Here is a 23,251-nt window from a genome sequence, read left to right as displayed (position 1 = left end):
TCATAAGACGCCGTAACTGCAGCAGCTTACGTCGTATGACCTTAATCCATTTAAGGACACAGTAAAGAACAAGCTCTGACCAGATGAAATGGGAATTGAGATGTTGGGATGCTTTTCTTTAGCTCAGAGTTGAATGGCTCATCCTAGGAGGTAGAGACTGTATAAAAAATAAATAAATAAAAATAAAAAAAAAGCCTGAGTTCAAGGCAGAGGTTCGCATTCCAGCAGGAAGACATCTCCAAACGCACAACCGAAGCTAAAGCAGAAGGCTTTAGCTTCTGCTAAAGCCAGTGCGGCCTATTCAAAGTCCGCACTGATATCCAGTTGACGCGATGCTTGAAAAATGTTCACAGACACTCACTGTCCAGTCTGACTAAACTTGCTCTCTTTTGCAAAGACAGATGGGTAAAAACGTCCATCTCTACTGATGTGTATGCCACACTATTAAGTTTTTTTTTTTTTTCCCCCACTGTTTCAACTTCACTATATTGTGTCGGAGCAAAACATAATACTTCGAAAGTTGTATTCGTAACCACTTTCAAAGTTAATAAAGTCGAAGAGGCGTAAATATTTTTTTGCGTTTCCTTTCAGCTCCTGTTTTTACCCTGACGACTCCTTCAAAGGTCAAATGCCCTTTGGTGTTTAACACCTGCAGCGCTAAACCTCCAACCTGTAATAACATTTCCACCATGTGGTGTGAGGACAGAGCAGAGTTGTGGCCACTTCTTTTTTTTCCCCTTTTTTTTATTTTAGCTTTGCCAATGGTAAATATCAAACCCGCAGGCCCATCACCTTTTGAGCCAAGATGAAAGAATTGCTCACTGGGCTTCCCAATGCTAAAACTGAAATACCACGGCCTGCTGGGGGAGAGAAGAGGGGCAGCGTGAACCCACTGCATGCTGGGAGGGCATTAGTACAAAAAGCTGTGGTTTTGCCACCTAACCCTCCCACTGAGAGCTCCCGCAGAACGAGAGCCACCGTTTTTCTGTCCTTCACGCGGCAGAAATCACCTCAGCCTGCAAGCGAAAAAACCCGTCCTGCAGGTACATCGTACCACGGATCCCCAGTACGGACCTAACTATCAATCCTTTCCATCCAGCAACTGTATTTTGATAGAAACTAGACAGAAAAAAAAATAACATAACAGAGGGCATCGGAGCAGCAGGGTCGTGGGCAGGTGCTTTCAGCATCTGCTCTTCACTTTCATGCTTCTGAATGCTTCTCTGTAAGCTGCGGCTCCATGTCGACGAACCTCTTCAGTAAAAGGTGAACCGTGCCAACGAGTGGGACGGCCAAGAGAAAGTCGGTCCTCTTGCAAGAGTTGCCGTTTAAAAAAAGAGACCTTTTGGTCCAACGAGGGTGCAGGCGGAGAGTCGCTGAAGAATCACCACCACCACCTTTTTCCCATTGATCGTTTTAATTAACAGCTCTTGTTTATACCTCCAGTTTATGTCCATGGTTTGGTTCCTTCCTACATGCACTTCATATCAATAATCAAACCATTTGCAATGTGATGTAGTTTGGTGAAAAATTAAGGAAAAAGCGAGGGTACTTGGTGTTTTATTGGCTGATGTACTGTTTTGTGTGTGTGTGTATCTGTGTGTGTGCCATGTTTAGCAACAGCTGGGATGAGCCAAACCCCCCTCCTGTGACCATGAACAAGATAAAACAGGCGAGGAGAATGAATAAGTAAATGAATGAATGATGTCACTACATGATTTATCCATTTATAGCCTAACAGTGTTTCATTTCTCGGTCACGTATTTTCCCCGAGACGTGACCGTGACACATATTTACTAAAAAGAAAACAAACAAAAAAAAAACATCCTGGATATATATTTTGTTTTTAGCCAAAATGCTCTGTTGATGTTGTTTGGATGCAATTTGGGTTGTTTTAATCAAACACTGGTGACCCAGTTTGTTTTATTAGAAACCAGAAAGCTCCACGTCGTCCTTCATTTTTAACGAGTTGTACAACAACCTGATCAAACGCCACTAAATCTCTTTAACAAGATGAAATGAGAAATGTAAGAAGGTGAAACAATGTAGATGTCACTGGGTTGTCATAGCGATTCTAGTTCGCAACAGAAAATGACTTTGTTCTCTGAATGTTTGCATCTTGCACAGGAGAAGCTAGCAGAAGCTAACGCTAGCTAAGTTCATCTTAGGCATTTTAACACATTTCAGAGCCGGAAACTCAACTCCATATTATAGCCGGCCCAAGGCAGAAGCAATCAAAGCTGCCAAATGCATTAAATGTATTCTCACATAATTCAGATCTCAACTGCTCATATGTACAGATGATTGTCAGCGCATAAAACAAAAGATTCAATTTTTTATTCAGGAATTTGAAATAACTTACAAAATAGTTGTAGACTGAAAAAAGTATGATTTTGATTAACAGTTGTAATAAAATCCTGAGAGTGTAATAAGTTCTCGGCTTTTGTTTGAGCCGGAGTCGCATCACATCTGCATATATCCAATCTCACCCAGTTTTGGTAATAAGTTATGAAACCAGGGCTCTTGAATTTGCAACACACAAACAGTCTCGCTTGAAGAATTTCACAAAGAAATAATTTTCTTTATTTTAATAAAGAAACATCCCGTTCACGCTGATGGGCATATTTGGAAACCTGCATCCAAATTACATTGTTCTAAAGACCTGATACAATATTGGGTCAGCTCTGCTCAGTATGCTGCTCTAAAGCCATAATCCAACCCTGTGGTATTAAATCAACCCAGTCCATCTTTGATCCAAGACCCCCATGTTGGGTTTATTTTTTTAACCTTTCTTTTTCAAAGGTGTGCGACTTTTCAAAAGTGCCATAGAGTTTTTCCACCAAAAGTATGGGAATATCCCTTTATGTTTCCTTCTGCACAGAGCGTCGAGGACAATTTAAACGACAAGAGATATTTATTGTAATATTTCACTCTGATTAAACCCACAAAACTTAAAAAAAAAAAAAAAAAAAACCTTAAAAGGAAACAGGCAACGAGGCAGTTTTAATGCGTACTTACTTATGTGCGTAACCGTCTGAGGTGGTGGTGAGGTTGACCTGCATGACCATCTGAAACTCGCTGTCGTTGCAGCAGTACTTGAAGGCCGTGTTGTTGTGGTGACAGCAGAACATGTAGGTCTTGTTGTCTGAGAGGCGCGGGCAGTGGAATCCAAAGTGGTACCGCCCTTTATGGTCGAAGTAGGGTTCGCACACCCGGTAATGAGCCGAGAGAGCTGCAGCGTCGGAGGAGAACACAAGTCATTGTTGCTGTTTTCAGATCCGTCCACTCAAGAGCAAATGTAACTCATGACCTTTGAGGCAGAAATTGTGTTTATCTCCCAGCTCTGAAACCCCCTTATTAGATTTATTGATGGAATACTGCTCTTAAAGGAAAGGTCTCGCAGCCTGCAGCTGCTGCACAGGAAGACCTCTGAATACCTAATGTTGTTCTTTTTGTTTGGCTGTTTGCTTTGGAAGCTGCTGGACACAGAAAGACTCCCGTGTCTTGATAGCGGGAGGAACGCGAAGCGAGCGGGGTTTAACTTGCAAAAATAACCAAATATGAACAGCGTCTGGCAAAACCAGACACAATCACAAGCGCGCGCAATTGTTTCACGTGATTTGAAATAATTACCAACAAATTCCTGGGTTGTGTTCTGGTCGAAGCCGGAAGGACAAAAAAAAACTCCTTCTGTTTTATGTGGAATCTGAAGATACAAGGTTAGAAAAGGAGGATCATTATAAAGTAAAAGAAACCCACACTGAGCAAATGGTAATTCTTGCTTATTTGCATTCATATATAACTGTGCTGTCAAGTTCCTTCAGCGTCAGAGCGAGATAAATATCTGCATTCTTGCTGTTTACTGGGAGAAATGAAATAATGCAGCTTCTGCTAGTCGAATCGGGCAGGAAATAACCTTTTTGTTGACATTGAAATCTCGGGAAAGGATTTCCACGTGAGCTCCGTCTGACAGCAGAACAACTCCATAAGAACAAAGAATGTGACATTAAAACATGCCACAACTCTTCCACTTTTGTCCTCACTAATCAGCGCTATAGCTACTTAGCATAGTCTCATTTTTACTACCAATAATAATAAGAGGAAAACATATTGCAGCTCGCAGTGAGACAGCTGTGCTGCGCCGTGGCAGTATAAAAACCGCACAGAGGACATTTATTCACACACTTAATGAGCTCAAGCACTTGCTCTCTTACCCGTAAGACTGGTGCATACTCATAAAGAAAACTGCTGAGGCTGCCTTCGTGTGTATCTCTTTTTAATAATCTTGAACCTTTGTTTGAACAGGAGGAAGGCGCAGAGAGGAGTCGACGCGGAACAACGCAGGCCGTAAAGTAGCTTTAAAGGCTGACAGGGAAATAAGGAAGCAACCTTGCAAAAGCATCAACGCCCCATTCTGTCATGTTACGACCACAAACATCAACGTTTCTAATCAGGATTCTCTGATATTCCAACACAAAATAGTGTGTAATTGTGACGGGTTTTTTTTTTTTTTTTGTAGTTTTCCCAGATTAATCCTCTTTTTGCATGATCTGTCACACTGAATGGCCATTTGCTGGGTTTGAAGAGAGACTCCTGAAGCCTGGACTATTTCATCTTCTCCAAAACTTCCTTAGAAAAAAATAGCTAAATAGTTATTCATATTTTTCCAAGATAACGTATTGTTGGAGAGCGTTCAACAATATGTTGTATTGTTGCAACTTGTTTGTGGATATGCTAATGTGATTTGTTGCTCTCTCTTTCTCTCTCTGTGCCTCGTAATCATCAGACAAAGCGTGAATAAAAGGACGCCAGTCGACATGACGTGCTCTCGTGTCACTTCGGCTGTAAAGTAACTCGTCTTTGTCTCGGGAAAGCCTAGAAATCCGCCTGCGCTGGTAATGAACGGATTGTTGCTGCGGTTTAGTTTGGAGGTCCACTTTAGACACGAGTCTTTCCGTAACCTCAGGCGGAGACGGATCGGTATTTGAAAAGTCGTCCTCTAAGAAGGTAATGAGGTTCGGCCACGCTCGACTTTGACAGCGGCGAGGTTAAATCACACCAGATCTCTGGAGCAAAGCGAAACAAAAAAAAAAAGGAAAAAGAAAAAGGTGGACGGCGCGTTGAAGTGATGAGAAATTACGCTGAGCTTTTGATTCAGCGAAGCTGGCTGAGAGGAAGCCCGAGACGAAACCCACACCTGCTTAATTTCATTAACACCTCCTGAGATTCAGGACGCCATTAACAGCTGGGCTCTCCCCGACGCAGTTTGTTTACAAGCTGAAAACCACCGCGGCTCTTTGCAAGCGGAACAAAAAGCCTCTGAACGTCAGAAAGCGTTCACACGGCGTTCCTGTTGATCTATCGCTGCTTTCACATCCACGAGTTTCTTGCCTCTCTTGTTCCGAGGCATTAAAGTTAATGATCTATTTTATTTGACTCTCATTTAAAAGAAGAGGAAATTGAATAAAGTAACTTCTTATTTCTCAGAATGTGAAATAATGGCTTAATTTGTCTTTCAATTATGAAAACAGAGAAGAGAGAGCTGAAAAGCAACATGGCTGACTGCAGATTTAGCTGCCTGAGTTAAAACAAACCGATTAATGTTCAGAGTTCACCAGTTAATTACTTTGAATTTCACGTGGATACATTTTTGACTTCAAATCATCCTTGCACACTCATTATCACTGACTAACTCCCCTATTTGGAAAGTTGAAGATCTGGAAAAAAAAGAACCGCTGATTTGTTGCAACGTTTAAAAAATAATTTTACAGCCAAGAAGAACAAAGATAGGTTAAGCCATGTCATCATCAAGGAGGGAAAAGCACAGATGATGATGTCATGGCTTTGGAAGCTTCTGATAGGTTAACTGACTTGTCTGAGCTGATTGGAGAAACGCCTGTGGACCTGACTCGGCTCCACCGGCTCTGTCAGGAGGAAGTTTTGAAAATCGACGCCAGTTCAAACTATTTAAAGGCAACGCTGGCACAAACACTCAGTAAATGTCTGTCAACTTCTGACTTTGGAGATCTGAACAAACACATTTCTGACATATTCTCTTTCTCATCAAGAGACATTTAGCAAATGGAAATAATTTTGGTAATTCAAACTGATGCAAAACATGAAGTTTGGTCTGGCTTCACTTAGACAAAGTAAAGCTGTTTGTGTCTTTTTTTTCATCTATCAACTTTATATATTGTTGAAAACAGAAATAGTGGCAGATGAATGTTTTAAAATCAATTTAATGTATATAAGCATTCTCTGTTGCTTGTATATTACAGTTGTTCTTTTTTTTTTTCAACAAACGTAGCCCCCTTTTTGGGCTTTTCCTATCAAATACGACAACGTTTTGGCTCTAAACGCAGCATTTGTCCTCACATAGACTCTTCTGAGCCTCAGAAATCAACATCTCCCAGCTTTTTCCGACAAAACGTTGCACATTTTGTCTTCTCTACATTTATGTCACGACCTTACAGGCTTCTTTTTTTTTTCTTTCTGAAACGACGTCTGTCTTTTAGAGCACAGGGATGAACGTCCCCCAAAGGGCTCACACGGGTGTCTGCCGACCCCTCTATAATGAGACAAACTTTTGAAGGGGGCCAGAAAGGCAGACTCGCTGATGGACACAATCCTGACTTTCACATACCTGCAGTGGACAGCAGGAGGAAGATGACCGTCAGGACATTAAAGGACTGCCGGCTGGTGATAGTCATCTTCTTGTCCTCATGTGGGAAGGAGGATGGGAGCAGGTTGGGGAGGATGGGGGAGGGGGAGGACCGCTCTGTTTTAGCTGGATGTGGGCATCCTCTGCATGCTGACAGCTCCTCTCACATGGCTGCTGCTGCTGGGAGACAGGACTCCTGATGGGAACAAGACAAGCAGGGAGAGAAAAGATTAAGATATTTGATTGAGGTTTCTGGACGTCCTACCTAAACCGGCTCGACAACTTGCCTGGCAGCGAACGCTGGCGACGGCGGCTCCCTAAATGTGTCCAAAATTTCGCGTAAAGTAATGGCTTAATTGAAACAAAGAAATTCGACGGCGGGCTAAACCGGGTTTCTGTGTTCGCCACTCGGTCCGACTTATAAATATCGGCAACTTCAAGCGATCAGCCGGGAACAGACACAAAGACGACAACGTGACAGCTGGATTATTTCAGCAGGTTGCCGCAGTGAATCATCTGTATCCTGACATCCATCCAGATGTCATTTTGACACATTCCTCCTACCTCCAAAGTATTATTTGGGAACATCAACAACCCCATTTCTCCCCACCTGGAGGGACAGTAGAGTAGACTCAGCAGAACCATAAAACTGATCACACAGTATTGCTTTTAAAAATATGTGTAAATGACCCACAAAATAAAACATGTTAATGCTCGTCGTTGAAACTGATGAAATGTAGAAAGGTTTTTTTGTTTAAAACCTCTATTAGGAATTCACTTCAGTGGGTCCTAATTTTTATTCCTTCAGCAGATTTCCATTTAAAACTACTTAACGCTGACCAATTTTTTTGCTCTCCGCAAAAACACTGACAACAGGAAGGAAGATTAGGTGTCAAATATATTTTTTATTATGAGCGGTTTCGTCGGCAATACCTCTTAAAATTAAACTTTAATCTGTTTTTTCTTTTTAATGTCTGAGAGAGAAGAGATAAATCAAAGCTAATGCGATTCCGTGACTTCGTTTGAACATGGAAATTGTGCAAGTAATGCAATAAAAGTGCAGTGTTCTGAGAAAAAAAAAGAAGTGATGTTTGTATCAAATATTTAATAAATTGCAGGGAATCCGCTCCTGCAGCACGGCGTCAGAGTTTGGATCGTGAAGCTGCTGGGGAGCACGTTGCTTATAAATGATGCATTGTGGGAGGTCATGCACCCTCCTCGTTCCACCGCTTCCCTTCCCAGTTAGCGTTCGGAGCTTCGTCTCAGCTCCCTGTCCGCTGATGGTAAGTAAGATAAACGAGACGCCGGTGCAAACCTGCTGAGACACGCACCTTCCTGCTCCATTGCAAACGCGTTGCTTCAGGAGCACAAGAAGAAAGCACGCAGCTTCAGTTCGCTAACGCTAATTTACGTCGACGAACGAGTGAGCGACTTGCGACCTTAAAGTAAACGCGCTCTCAAATACAACGGATCCGAGCTGCGCCTATAAATATTCATGCGACAGTAATTTCACTGTTTTGCCGAAGTGTGCCTTCAAAATTGACCTCTAAACTTTTCACCGCTTTACAGCTGCAAGTTCACGTAGGGGGAAATTTAAAATCCCTCCTCTCCCCTCCCCCCCCCCCACTCCCCTCTCTCAAGGAGAGAGCGTTGCAAAAAAAAAAGAAAAAAAAGAAAAAAGTTGACCACTGAATTATTGACAAGGGAATGGCGGCTGCCAGGAGAAAAGAAACCACTTACATCAGCGCAGAAGGCCACCAGTGCAAAAAATAAAATAAATATATAAAAATAATCGAGGCCCATATTCAGTTCATTGTTGCATCACCATCCTTTAATGTTTTTTTTTTTTTCTTGCACCGTTCAAACCCGGAGTGCAGGATATCCATTTGGAGAGAAATTGGTGAATATTTTTATTGAAGGTATGGTCTGAATTTAATGTTCAGAGAGGAAAGACTGCAGTTCCATTTCGTGTCATTTAAAAAAAAAAATGAAAAAATCTAATCAGGGAATGTCCCCTGTGCTTACATGTGAAATATTTAAAGACAAGAGACTAGCAGGTAATACAGCACACACGTTTACACTTCTGCTATTATTCCCATAGCAGAAAGAAGAATGCCGTTACTCTGCTGCATATTTTATAGACGAGGGAACTACTTTCAAAGATATAAAGAAGATCTTGACTTAAAAGATCTTGGTGATAGAAGGAGCAATCAAATGTGAAAGTTTTTTTTTTTTTTTTTTTTTTTTTTTTTTTCTTTTTTTTTTACAAATATAGAGACAGAGCATTGTTCACAAAGTTATAACAAAGTCAACATTTTACATTATTTATGGAGCAGCAGTTGTCTTTTCAAGTGCGGTGATGCTCAGATCGCTGAACATCGAAATGATGAGGAAAACAAACGATTTTTGTCTGAAATACACAGTCAATAAGCAGCGCAATCAATAAGTACTTTGGCCGGATTCATCACCTGCAAATATTTCAATACTTTTTAAGAGCACTGTATGAGATGTTCGACAGTGTAATAAAACACAGATCACATCTGCCTCAGAGCAGATCTCTAATGTTGATAAATCTGCTTCATAAATCAGACTGAAGGTGCTTAAGAAACTCATGCATTTCTTTTACAAATATTCAGGTGCTGGACCGAAAACAAGTAAAAGTACCAGCCAAAGTATGTGAAACGTTAATCAAGGTCGTTCAAGGACTGCAAAGACTATTGGCTTAGGCAGAGACTTTTACACGACATGTGGAAATAATGAAGATTTTGTCCGTTATTTTTACTTTCTTGATGTCATTTTGTACAGTCAACTGGAAAACACACAGAAAATACCTATGATCTTTTTTTTTAGTTATTTGAAAAGCACACTGCAAGCATAGATTTTTTTTTTTCTTCCCCAACAACTTGAGTTCAGAAGAGGCTCATGGCAATTTTCACACTATTCACACTTCAGCAGAACTTGGCTGCCACAGCTGAAATCCTCCTGGCTGCAGGCTGTTTGGGGAAAGTTGCATTAGTTGGGTCCAGCACATCTTCACAGCATAAGTACTTCTGAGATCCTTTAAAAGTACCCTCAACTCGACAGCTATAAATCCAATTAATTGCCGTAAGTTGGGGGAAATGTCAATTATCTATAAATGCTGGGCAAGAGATGCATGGAGGAATCAGCTGTTTTGAACCAGTTTTGAGCTTGATAAAAACTGGTTTGCCATCAGATATTGGTCCATATGTAAGAGCCCCAGGTCAATACTCTGTGGTGTGGATGCTGTTACTGAAAGAAGATGCAAAGCAAGCTAGAGGGAGCGTTGTTGAGATGCTATCAAAGAAGAAGAAGGAAGCAAATGGATGTAAGACGGTATTTGACAAATTTCTGATCTCCAAAAAGCAGGGTTTTGTTCTAACAGTTGCAGTATGCAACTTTAAAAATTTATTTATTTATTTATTTATTTATTTTTTACATTTGTTAAAACTGTCACTATGACATGACAGTATGACACGAGACAGATAATCTGTAAACAAATCAAGTTCCTATTGCCATCTGCAGAAATACACAGCTTGGTCAGAAACAACAAATCAGGAGGAGTACCTTTGAGCTGTCAATCACGCTTGTGCACCTGCTGCTCACACCCTACCTCTTGCTCTTTGCTACTCTGCCATGAATGATAAGGCTAGTCAGCATGGCCACCGATGATGGCGGATAAGCAGTTTTCCTGAAACAGTAAGTTGTTTCTCATCCATTAGCACATTCAGCAGCACATACATGAGAATGATTGACAATGCCAAGACCTCCCTCCTGGCTCTGATTGGTTGCTTTTGACCGGGAGAGCTGCATTTCTGCTGATGGACGTGGAGGAGACTAAGTTTTTTTCACAAAACATCCGTCTCATACCAAACTGTCAGGACATGGTGAGAGTTTAAACAAATATATTTTTAATAAAAGTTACATGCTGCAACTTTAACCATGACACATTTTAACATTGTACCTCATAATGCGCTGTTGTTTTGTATGCAACTTTCAAAGACTTTATGTCATAAAAGCCACTTTTGAAGATGAGAATTTATGTCTTTATCCTGGATAAATAAAGGTTCAATAATAATAAGTTCTGATCTCCAAAAACAACACCAGCATGGTATGCCTCCAGTTGGTAAGAAGCGCAGTGGGCCGTCTCCCTGTAAAAATAGCATTGTCTCATGTAATAAAAATATCATCATGTGACCAGAGCTGCTAAACCCGCAGCCACAGCTGTTCGTCAGCATTACAGCGAGTTCTCTCCTGACCTGATCCGATTACACCAATGAGCCTAGAGACCTATGAAGACCTCCTTTACCAGTCTTGCTCAGTCATCCTTGTTCCGTTTCACGCAAAACCATCTGCTGCCTTTTTATTGCGACTTATCACCACCAGAAATCACATTTTACAGAAAACCTGCGCCGCCTAAATGGAGCCTGAGTGGATAAATAAACATGTTGCAGGAACGCTGTCCCTGCCAGAGTTCCTGCTGGTTGTTTTGCTTCCTTCGACTGAAGGCTGCACACGATAACCAAACTAAATCCGTGGACGTAATATGGAGAATGTGTTTGTGGAGCACAGCAGGCTTTGTGTGCTGGAGTCTTTAAACACATCTTTGATCAGCGACGCTCTCTTCCTGCTGGAGAGACGCAGGCGGCCTGGATCCCAGGAGGCTTGTTAGAGTGGCATTTCGTATAGATTTCCCCACTCTTTTTATTTCCGCTCTGGCTTTAGCGCAGCGTTAGACAACAGGCGCGGAATCCCGGTCTTTTACAGACACGCTTACGTCTGCTGTGGCCTTTCACATGGCTTTTTGTGTACATCAGGTTTATCTGTTTTACATGGCGTCACACAATTTACACGGCTACCTGCGCTGCTCAGCCATGAAAGGGTGAAGGTTCAGAGTGCCGCGCTTGTTTGCAGAGAAGAAGTGAGGGTTTGATGGGTTTGTGTAAAGAGTCTGATGGTAGTGAAGCAGAACATGGATTGTAAACATGCAGGGAGGCAAATACAGCATGGAGAAAAGTGTAGAGCTTTCCGGGAGGGAAAGTAGAGCAGCAACGCTGGTGCAACACGCAGATCAAGAAGATGGCAGTCGTCTGTTGACCTTTTATTTTTGTTCTTCAAAAGTTCCGGATACAAACGTAAAAAATAAATCCTTTGAACTCATAATTGGTAAAAAAAAAAAAAAAACTCAAGGAGTTAATTTATGTATCTACGTGCTCCTCACCGTAGCCAAGAAGAAGAAATGAATGTGAAGTGACCAATTACTGCGGCAACCACTGTGAAACTAACACACTTTTCATCACAACACAGCACGAGACCCAGATCTGTCAGTGGTGTAATGAGGGAATGTGCAGTGGAATATTTTGGGCTATTTGGAGATTAGACACAGTGATACACTGGCCATATCTCATGAAATGTCCTGCTCCAAGTTTTATTTTGGTTTGGATGAAAACTTCAAAAACTTCAAAGTATGTGACTTGTTCATGTGCTTTCCAAAAAAATAAAAAAATAGCTGTGTGGTCTTAAATCTTTTTTTTTTTACAAAAAATATCTAAGCAGCTTTTAAAGTTACAACTTTTTATTAGTAGGTTAGAGAAAATACTAATGCCTCTTATTTTAAGCAACAATGTCCACACTCTTCTCCATGCTGCCGCCGTGGTCTTAATCCATGTCTATGTGGAGAATCAATCACCATTAAACTCGTGAGCCTGAGAGAGCATTAGGAGTCAGATGCAGGTTAGAGATGGGACTTCATTTTCACATGATGAGTGCCCAGGAGTGGCTCAGCTGATGGGCGTGTGTCCAAGGGCTGATCAACTGCAATAAGCCCTGCGCCTAATTAGTGCTTCTTTCGACTGTCGTCGTAATAAATTGGCTTTCATTCACTTTGTATGCCATTAGAGCCTCTCTCAAAAGCCCTTCTGAGTTTCGCCGTAACATGAGGCTGTGCTGCGATCTAATTATTGTAATGTGCACAGGGAGAGGACAAACGGTATGGAGAGCAGCTAACGAACACTGTCAGGAATAGCTGCGGATTTGCTGTCGGCGCACGGAACTTTGCACTTATCTTGTCTGGATGATGTCAGTGACACGGTTTCCTTTTGATACAGCAGATCAACAACTCTTGAGAGAAGAGAGCGACACTTGTCGCATTTCTTGAGGCCGATGAGTCGTGGCTGAGAAGACGTCTTTGTCAACAGTGGTTCTTCATTAGCTTGCGTTCAGTCTAGCTTGCGTTCAGTCTCCATGGAAACCAGCTCTCTCGCGGGGCGTCAGTATTCTCCACTTCTTCTGTTAGTGCTTCTGGTGAGTCTTTCTCAAACTATGGTCCGCGGGCGTCCCCTACTGGTCCAGAAGGTACTGCATGTAAATGACCGTTTATTTGCTGTACGATACGTGAAGTTAGAAAAAATAAAAATACGTGAAGTTAGCTAATCAAAGGATTGTAGTTAAAAATAACAGTGAGTAAGTGACGTAAATCAGGTCACGTCAACATCTGTTATTATTTTTATTTAATTAAAAATGATTTATCGGCAAATAAATACAACAGATAAATACAATTTATAGGAACGGGTGAATAATTGTTTCTGCCAAAGCAACTCAAAACTATTTTTATTTTATTGTGCTTCTAAATTACAAATAGCCCTAAAATGATTTTAATGCACACAACAGTTATAGTTGAGAACAAATTCCTTTTTTCATTTCCATGCGTTTTATTGGAAAGCTTACAATCTACACTTTCAGAATTTGTAACTCAAAACTCCCTCCACTTGTTTATGGTTTTGTCATGGCTAGTCACGTTTATAAAACTTCTCCTTAGTTAAGAGACTAAACTTTAATTTCAGGTTGGATACATTTAGACGTGTTGTGATTTTAAGCTAGGTTGTCCGTGAGTGTTTTTGCTAAATGGGTTAAGTGGTCCTCAGGCTGAAAAGGTTTGAGAAACACTGCTTTGGGTTATAAATCAGATTTAAATCATAGCTTCAAGACAAATGTTTCACAGTAGACCAACTGCTTTATCGCCTGGATAGAAGGATGATATCTGCTCGTCTGCTAGCTAGTACAGCCAGCTGAATTCAAAGACGTGGCTATGAATCAAAACATAAACGCAGCAGACTTGTATTGATGCTGTGTGCACTTGAATTTGTAAATAATCCAACCTGTTATCTGAGTAATAATCAAACTGTGCTTTAGTTGTTTCCTGAACTTCTGCTAGCTAACAGCCCAGATGTCCCAGCACACCGTATCTTCATCTGACCACCGCATTAGAAGTCGGTCAGGAAGGTTTCTCATCAATACGTAATCGAAGGTTCTCCTAATCTCCATGGAAACCTCTTCATTGGAGTGCATGGAGCTAAAAGAAAACAAGGTTACTCTTTCTGGAGAAAGCGAGAACACTGTGAAAGTGTGCACAGCCTTTCGCAAACACACTGAAAAATTACTTCTTGGAAAATATAAAACACCTGCTGTGAAAAAAAATATCTAAATTTCCTTACTCCAAATGTTATATTTGGGTGCGTTCACACTGCAGCCTGAAGTGACTCAATTCCGATTCTTTTGACGTAATGCGACCTGTATCCGATTTTTTCATGGCAGTGTGAACAGCACAGGTCGGATTCTTTTTCGAATGTGACCCATATCTGATCCGTATCCGATTCAAATCCGACCTAACGTCCAGGTCGCATTAATCCGAACTGAACGTCTCTGATTCTCAACAAATCTCACTCTTCTGTGTCCTGATAAGCGCAAGTGGGAAGAAAAACAACAACCATGACGGATTATATGAGGATTAAGTTGTTAATATGCTGCTCCGGCCAGACAACAACTTCAAAAATGTAAGCTAAACTCCACCGCGTTAGCCTCCATGTTTACTTCCGCAAACACTGACCACTTCTTCTTTTTATGGCGGTTGGTAGAACACTGAGAACGCTGACGCTATTGCGCCCTCTACTGCGCTAGCGGGACACTTTCAGGTCGTTTGCCCGTTCACACTGCAGAACGCATACAGGTCGCATTTACTGGCAGTGTGAACGGCCAGGGCAAAAAAATCGGAATTGATTCACTTCAGGCTGCAGGGTGAACGCACCCTATGTTGCATGTCTCTTTAAAACTTCTATTTATATTTTTTAAAACGTAAGTGATGGTCTACTTCGTCCCGTTAGACTACACCTCGCCTTCTTTAGCTCGCTGCACGTCCTGAAGCGGATGGATTATTTAAATGTTAGAAATTCAAATTTTAGAGGGTGATTTCAACCCTCCCCCAATTAATTTTTACTATACTCTTTAAAAGAACACTCATGAATGTCAAGCGCAGCAGTTATCAGCTCAGAGCTGTGAGTATTACGAGACACTAGAGTTTTGCCTGCTGCAGTTATGTTTAATATATGAACTCTGTGAATCAATCAGAAACCAAGAAAGAGATCTGATTCACTTACAACTGTAGTAGCAGTTCTTTAGGACAAGATGACGACTAAAAATGAACCCGAGGACACTCAATAATAATAATAATCTAAAGCACTAATGTCCAAAAGAAATATGCTTTAGCTACAGTATTTAATATGAATCTCAACAGTGTTTAAATACAGATAAACATGCACATAATTAAGTTATTCAGTTAACATAAGACAATGAATTGAGTGAATCATTGAGAGACGTTAGGCAAAAAAACCCCCCAAAAAAACAAAACTCAGTTGTTTTTAACATGCCGTCTCTTTGTTATGAAGTGACGAAGCAGCAGGGCTGGAGTAATAGCCGACCCCACAGAGATCCAGCTGCAGGACTCGACACAAATTTAATAGAAAACACAGAATCAGACAGAAGTAGTTTTTGGTTTATATGACGCTGAATAAATTTTCCAGATCAAATCTGCAAAATTAAGCCCAGAGGCAGCAGCGGCAGCAGCAGCATGTTTTGGTCGAGTGGATTGATGTCGCCTGGGAGACGTCGACGTCACAGAAGACACAGGGAAGCATGTACCACCTTATCATTAGCTCCCACAATGTATTATACAGGAAATTAATATAGTCCATCTTTAAAAGGGAGGGTGGGGGCGTTACCATAGCGCTTGTTGGGCAGACTTTGACCAGTTTGGCAGCGTGACAAGTTCAACTAGTGTGCAGCGCTTCTACTAAGCTGCGTGTGTGGTCTGTTTTTCATTGTTGTTGTTTCTGATATGGTTTGTTAGATTAACACAAGAGGAAGAAGATGTGTAGTCAAACTGTAAACTGCAGGAGGTTTGCTCTGTCACTACCTGAATCATGATGGAAACCATCCTGCTTGGTGTTCAACCTTTACCCTCATTAATTTAGCTCCATATGCCGGAATGGAAAATGTGGCTTATCCTCCCACAACCCCCAAAAAGCTAGGCAGAATAATAGCTCACGTTTTTCACATAAAGATTTCTCTATTAAAGCCGCCTGAAACATTTCTACTAGCATCTATCAGAAGGTAACTCTGATCTAAAGGGTTTGATCTGTTCAGTTTCAAGGTTGGCATCACAAATATTTATAAAAATCAAAGTCCAAAGTGACTTTAAACATTCAATGTGAAATCTTAAACAGTGAAAAGGGTTAAACTCCTAGTCTTACTCACCTTAGACACTTAAATAGTGTATAATACCTTGCAAATGTCTTTTATTATGATTTTATGTGATAGATTAACAAAAAGTATTGCAATCACAGCTTGATTTGTGCTATGCGAGATGAGGGTCATGCAGAGGGGAGGGAGTTTGAACAAATGTTGTTTCTCCTTCTCAATGTTCTTTTTTATGTGTGCATGTGTGTGTTTCTGTGTGTGTGTGTGTCTGGAGGCCTGCCTGTGACCCTCAGCAATCATTTTTACTTATTAAAACAATTTAGCTAAATAAAATTGTCTGGCTTCCATCAGCCACATGATGACCATTAACCAGAATTCATACTCCATCTTTTCAGGTGCTTTGCTTTGCGAGTACGGAGTAGACTAAAGTACACACAAGTACTGAGCTATTATATGTTATTAAGCAACTGATGAAGTGAACTGAGTATGCTGTGTGTGGATTGTGCAGAGTCTTGGATGTCCCAGGCCTGTGGTAGATAATCTAACTATCAGATTAAGGGCAAGAATATATATATTTTTTTCAACATACACCTCTTTTGGGGAGAAAAATGCAGGCCTGAAATGAAAGCTACACAAAAATCGAGAAGGACTCCTTAACTCCACTTCCAAAACACAGAAATGTTTTGGATGCAGACACAACTTTTGACTGTGGGCTCATTAGGCTGGGCCCAGAGCTGTTCAAAATGCCCTGTGCGTTACAGGCAGGATAGAAGAAAAGATTCATCCTCAGTGGCTCCCTCTGCTCTGGGTCAGGCACCCTCCGTCACTTTGACATAAGTAAACCGTACCACGACTGTCACCTGAGGAACACGACCTAAAGGGCAGGTACAGCCTGCTTCTGGTTTGCTCTCTGATCCACCAAACCTCACCACTGCACACAGGATCTGGGCTGGAGGTGAGCAGCCGTGAACAGAACGAGGAACCTCAAATGCTGATAGGTTCAGGCCGTAGCATTTGGAGCTCAAATCTAAATATGTCACCAATAGCAGCCTAAAGCCCAGTGGGAACAATTCATACCATAGCATGCATGAAAAGCTAGTCTGGAAAAAAAAACAAAAAAAAAAACTGCCCCTTTTTCAACATTTTGATTCGCGCAGAGTCCGGACCCTCGGCTATTGAAAAAGGATTGATTGCTGGAGGCGTTTTACCTAGTCGCTCACAGTTTTTATTCCTCCATTGTCATACTATAACCATAGGAAGACTACATTTCTAAAATGCAGCAGAAAATCAAGATCATCATTCACAACTCCTCCATCTGTTCACTGATTGGCCAGGATGAAATTCAACCTGAGAAATCCAGCTCAATAGGAGAAAACCTAGATGTAGTGCTGAAGGGAGATGAGAATCAGGTCGACTGGCAACGGTCAGACTAATGGAAAGCCAAACATGCCACAATTCAGTAAATAAAACTGTCCCAAAACTGTGAAAACCATGTTAAAACTTGAGATGTATTTGTCAAATAAAGTAATCCCCCTTTACCTTCATAAAATATTAAAAGACCCATTTTTTTCTTTTGGCTTATTTGGAATTTTATTAAGGTTTTTACTTCATGGCTATGTGGTGACGATATCATGAAATTACTTTTTCTGTCCACCTTAGAAACCTAAATCTCTCAGAGATGCTAACACCCCTATAGATTCGTAGACTTAGCCCCTCTGAGTTATTTTGATCTTTGAAGCAGTCTGCAGCTGAGTTGCCATGGAGATTAACCACTCAGATATTAAGATTTACTTAGACAGATACCGCAGCAATTTAAACGTTTTCCTAATTTACTTCAGAACATTTGCTCAATCAACGACCGTCTCTCCTGTGTTTTCTTAATGTCTACAGTCTCAGATGAACAGGCGCCATCAGCAGCAGCATCAGCAACCCTAAAGCAGCAGCATTGGGTACACATCAGGTAAAACACAGGCTGCTTTTAGGCCACTTTTGCTTTCCATTGTCCCGACTCCATAAGTGGATTCAGCTACAGCTGCAGCTATACTGAGACTAAATTACTCAGAGATGAAATCTACTGACGAATTACTTCTGAAGGAAACTGGATTCACTGTAGCTTTATTTAGGCGTATCAATCATGAAGGGAATATTTTCTCAGACTTCTGCTGGTAGAAGACAAAAGTAATATTAATAATAATGATAATTTCCCTTCCACTTGAACCGTATGCACAGCTGTCACATATAAAATCCCCGAGAATTGAATCCCAGCAAAGGTTGTAACGTGACAAATCGTTTTTATGAGGCAACGCAGCTAACAGGAAACATCCATCTGCGTCCAGATTGGATCTTACCACTGGGCCGTTCTTTTATCTGTACTTTCTCCAAGGTGATAAATGCATGCATGCAGACTGAGAGAGGCGGTTAATGAGACAGCTACTGGAGTTTAATAAGTTGAATTCATTACACAATCAAGGTCTCGAAGTCAGCTGGGGAATGGGAGTTCTTGGAAGGCAAACTGAAATGATGCAAATCTATAAAGACTTCGTTTTCATGTGGTGCAGAATATTTCAGCGCTCTGTGTGCCTTTGATTCTTAACAATACTTCATATGGACGTCTTTGTGCTGAAACTATTGATGATGAAACAATTTTTTGGGCGTTTTTATATCACATTTCAAACATTTTATTTCTGTTTCTCTCAACCTAGCAAGGTGAGTCTTGCTATGCATCCTGCCTTGCTTAATGAGATTCACTGGAATGAGAATTTATTGAACTTTGAGTCTACTTGAGTTTGCTCAATCGGCGGTATTGATTCGTGCCCTGCGCTGCAGCAGCATCTTTCACGTGAAGACAATAAAAAGTGTGAAGGCCAGGATCTTGATATAAAAAAAATGAGACGATAAATTATTTCAGACCTTTTTAATACCTTCAGGGTGACGCATCTCCTGCATTAGTCAGCTGAAAAATAAACGGACTTAATAAAGGGATAATCTGGGGGGAAAAATAGAAGAAGCAGCTGCGTAATCTTGCTGCATAAGCATTCAGATTTTTTTGAACTCAACTCCAGTATTCACAGTTCTGGGTCAAAAACTTTCATCAATTGTAGAGAATCTGATTAACTATGAATATCTGCTGCGTACTTTGCCTTCTGTAGGTAAATCCATAGTTTTTCAGGAGGCTACAGACGATTTAAACGATCTAATTGTACAAACATTTCAATTTGGAAAAGATTAAAATGGTACAGAATTTGTCAGTAAGTGGAAAAGTTTTGGAACAACAGTGACATTACAAACACTAAATGTTTGTTCACAACTCATAAAAGTTCACCTATATGGATGAACAAAAGAGTCACTTTGGAAGACTGAAGCTCTGGGGTTGCTTTGCTTCAGATGGATGAAATTGAGAAATTTAATAACGGACATCGGCCATTATGTCAGAATAACTCACCGATGTGAAAGACATTTTTATATGACAAACCAGTGACAATGATGTCTGCAGCACAAAATCAGATTTGCACTGTTTGAGTGCTGTCATTGTCTTAGAGAGAACAGATGTCATGAATAAATTTGACATTAAACGTAATGCAAGTTGAACGTGTTGCATCAGCCTCCTTGACAAAGATAATGCCATCTTTTAAAGAGAAAGCCATATAGTTTCAGTAAAGTAGATATAGGAAAAAAATATTGGTATTGGTATCAGCTATTGGCCAAATGAGCTTTAGTATATCGGCATATCAGATATCGACCAAAAATTCAACATCGTGCATCACTAGTAGTTAAGTTTGGTACAAAACTTCCAGATGTTTGATAGAAAGGTGACTATAAAGAGTATTACCTTGAATCCAAACATGTTTCCAAATAAACTAAATGAGTTAATGGAAGACAATCAAGGTCCAGAACTGAGTCTGAAGGCTGTTGATGAGACATGTCCACACAGTCTGATTGATTTGCAGAAAGTCAATCAAATCAAGGTTCAGGACATTCATAGATTCACATAAAAGACTGAAACTCACTGAAAAGTTGCTTCAGCTCTTCATACTTATGCAGCCAAGTTGGTACAGGTTTGTTTATTTTCTTCTTTACAGATTTATTAGTTGTTTGGTTGAATAAATTGATTTTTTAAAAAGTACATTAGACTAAAGCTGGAAAATGACTTGTAGTTTCTTTTCTTCCACCATCACACAAACCTGACATCTCAAACAGAGTGTGTGTAAAACCTTTTGCATCGCCGGCTAGTTTCCACAGTTCTGCAGCATCCAAAGCCACAGAAAACGTTCCAGTGTTTGCTCTGAAGCATCTTCCAGCACTTACACCTCCATCACGGTTCTGAGCGTTCTGCAGGCAGCCGAGGCCTCATCTGGGTCTCTGGCAGCTCGCAGTCTGTGACTCATACAGCAAAACAACTGGACCTACTTTAGCCCCGAAGTTAAGGAGACGTGTCCTGCTGATGGTCTGTGTCTGTGATGCAGAGAGGAAAAAGGCGGCACAAAAAAAAAAAAAAAAGCCGGCATTGTTTGTCTGACTTTGCTTCAACCACACGTGGAGCTCATCTGGTTTCTCTTGGAAATGTTCCCCGTCATCATTGGCTGACCCCGGGATTTAAAATAGCTCCTACCCAAAGACAAGTAGTCCGTGGGGAATTTCACAAAAATGGCAGAAAAAAACAAAACAAAACAAAGCGAGACATGGCAACGCAAAAGAAAACCGCTACAACAGTCAGGCCTTTGTTGTGGCGTTACTGGCTCCATAAATATTAATGTTTTAACATCTTCCACCAAAGCAAAGAGGAAACATTTGACTAAAAGCTGGCATTTAGAAAAAAAAAAAAATCTGCGTGTGATCCAGAGATAGGGAGATTTTTTTTTTTTCAAAATTAAGCCCAAACACACTAATCTGGGGTTTGTTTTTCATTCAGAGTAAGAGTTTCTCATTGCCCTTCATAGAATTCAGTGACAAGAGATCCTCTCTTTTGTGATTCACACATTGAATTGGTTAGTCAATGAGATCCTGGGGGACAAAATAAAAGCAGTGGAGGCGGCTTAAAAGAACAGAAACATTGTTTTTTTATTTGTCTTTTAGCTGGAGATTGGGAGAAAAATGTTTTTGTCACATTAAATCCACATATTATCCCGAGAGATAATATGTGGAGGAAAATCCCTTTGAAAACGAAGATGGAACAGAGATATTGCCGAACAGAAGCAGGAACAAAAGGACTGGCGCTCTTGGTGCACTTAACGATAGGGTGCGATCGATATATAAATGATTAAAAAATTGCCTGAGGACACTGCTGTATAATGCATTAGGAAGAGAATGTCACTGAAGAGCTGCTTTACAAGCACTTTGAGGATCCAATCAACACTGCAGCCAATCGCTTAAAAAAAACCTAAACTTTTAATCCACAGTGACTTTTACGACCGCATTGGACAGAAAACATTATCATGTTGAGAGAAGGCTTACATTCTCCTCAGGCCTGAAAATAGCCACAGTAGATTCAGCGTAGGTCACCTCTCGGGGTCAGAGGTCACACACAAGTTCGTACCACGCAGCCAAGAATACCTCGGATGTGAAAGGATGAAGCTCCCCGCTCCTCCTCCTCATCCAAATGCTAATGGTGTTTTGGCAGTCGGCTTAAGCAGCCAATAAAAAAAAATAAAATCCTAGAAGTCGAGGAACTGTTTGTGTTCTGATCCAGCGATTATTACCGGAGGTGTTGGTCGACTGGCCGTCGCAATGGGATCGCACCTCATTAACGAGGCTGTTCTGGTTCTGACCCACCTCGCTTTGGTGCGCCGTCAATAATAACTTCCTGTCACGTCCTCAAACGGCTCCCAAAGGCCTGGAAGTTCAAACTCTGAGCTCATACGTCTCTGCAGCAAGGCTGTCCTGAACCGAACAGACTGTGGAATCTTTTTTTTTTTTTTTTCCCCATTATCATAATGAACAATATAGTCACCTATTGTTATTCACCAATAATACGCCAATGTGATTTTGGTGCCTGTTTAAATTCTAAATAATTATAGTAGAAACGGATTAGAACGAGCTGTTATATTACACGTTGAATGTGAAATTACAGTCATTTGAGCCCATAATGACTCACGGATTATAGTGAGGCTTTATTTAGCGTATCATCCCTGTTTGTGTTGCGAGTGTTTGTGTGTGTGTGTGTGCGCGTTTGTTTGTAATACCTTGTGGGGACAATTTTCCTGACATATACTACGTTGTAGGGACCAATTGCTCCTTGTGGGGACCGGAGCCTGGTCCCCAGTGGCGCAAAAAGTGGGTATGCAGCGCATAGGGGCGCAGCACCAGAGGGGGCGCCAAAACCCCGTCTGGAGGGTGCCGATTATGTTTTCCCATACACTTCAGCGCGGCTTAGGCTCCTTCACCTCACGCACATAATGAGGTAAATCTAGCGCGAGTTTCACCCTTAACGTATCCTCGCCTCGGGGATACGTTAAGGGTGGGGGAAGCGAGCGTATGTTTTCTACGCTGACGTTCCTTCCTTTGGGGGGTGGGGGGCGCCGATTTATGTTTTCGCATCCACCTGAATAATGTGCAGTTGCAGCTCTGCTGGTCCCCACAAGGGGAAACCCTGTTTTTGGGTCAGGGGTCAGATTTAGGGCTAAGGTATGAATTGAGTTTTGGTTAGGGTTAGGGTTAGGTATGTGATGGTTAGGGTTAGGAAAAGGGTAAAGGTAAGGTTTAGGCTGTAGAAATGAATGGAAGTCAATGGAAAGTCCCCACAAAGTTAGCCACGCAAACATGTGTGTGTGTGTGTGTGTGTGTGTGTGTGTGTGACACAACAAAAAAAAAAAAAGCTTTGCAGCAGTTGCTTCAGACATTTGATTTTGCATTTCCGTGTGTCAGTGGTTGACCTCAACACACAGAAGTACAACCTCCACCATCCCAAGTTTTTATCGACAGTAATGCTTTTCTGCTTTGCTGCTTTAAGTCCAACAGCATATAGGGAGAAGACACATTACTACAACAATCTTCAAGAGTCATTATGAAGATATTAGCAGAATATCGAAATAGCAAATATGGGTT

General features: G+C 41.1%; 1 protein-coding gene across 2 annotated transcripts in view; it reads right to left on the bottom strand.

Moving 5' to 3' along the window:
* shisal1 (shisa like 1) overlaps positions 1-23,251 on the bottom strand; it is a 51,532-nt gene that overhangs the window by 18,309 nt on the left and 9,972 nt on the right. For both annotated transcript variants that reach the window (XM_015020450.1, XM_015020451.1), the window contains 2 exons: positions 6,644-6,857; positions 3,019-3,232 (listed from right to left, as the gene is read on the bottom strand). In XM_015020450.1, the coding sequence (XP_014875936.1) occupies positions 3,019-3,232; positions 6,644-6,710 (281 nt within the window). In that variant the 5' untranslated portion in view covers positions 6,711-6,857. The remainder of the gene's footprint in view (positions 1-3,018; positions 3,233-6,643; positions 6,858-23,251) is intronic.

This window comes from Poecilia latipinna, unplaced genomic scaffold (genome assembly GCF_001443285.1).
Source record: "Poecilia latipinna isolate Pla-1442-1.1 unplaced genomic scaffold, P_latipinna-1.0 Scaffold2585, whole genome shotgun sequence".
NCBI lineage: Eukaryota > Metazoa > Chordata > Actinopteri > Cyprinodontiformes > Poeciliidae > Poecilia > Poecilia latipinna.
The sequence above is the reverse complement of the archived record's forward strand: the minus strand, read 5'-3'. Positions and strand labels throughout refer to the sequence as shown.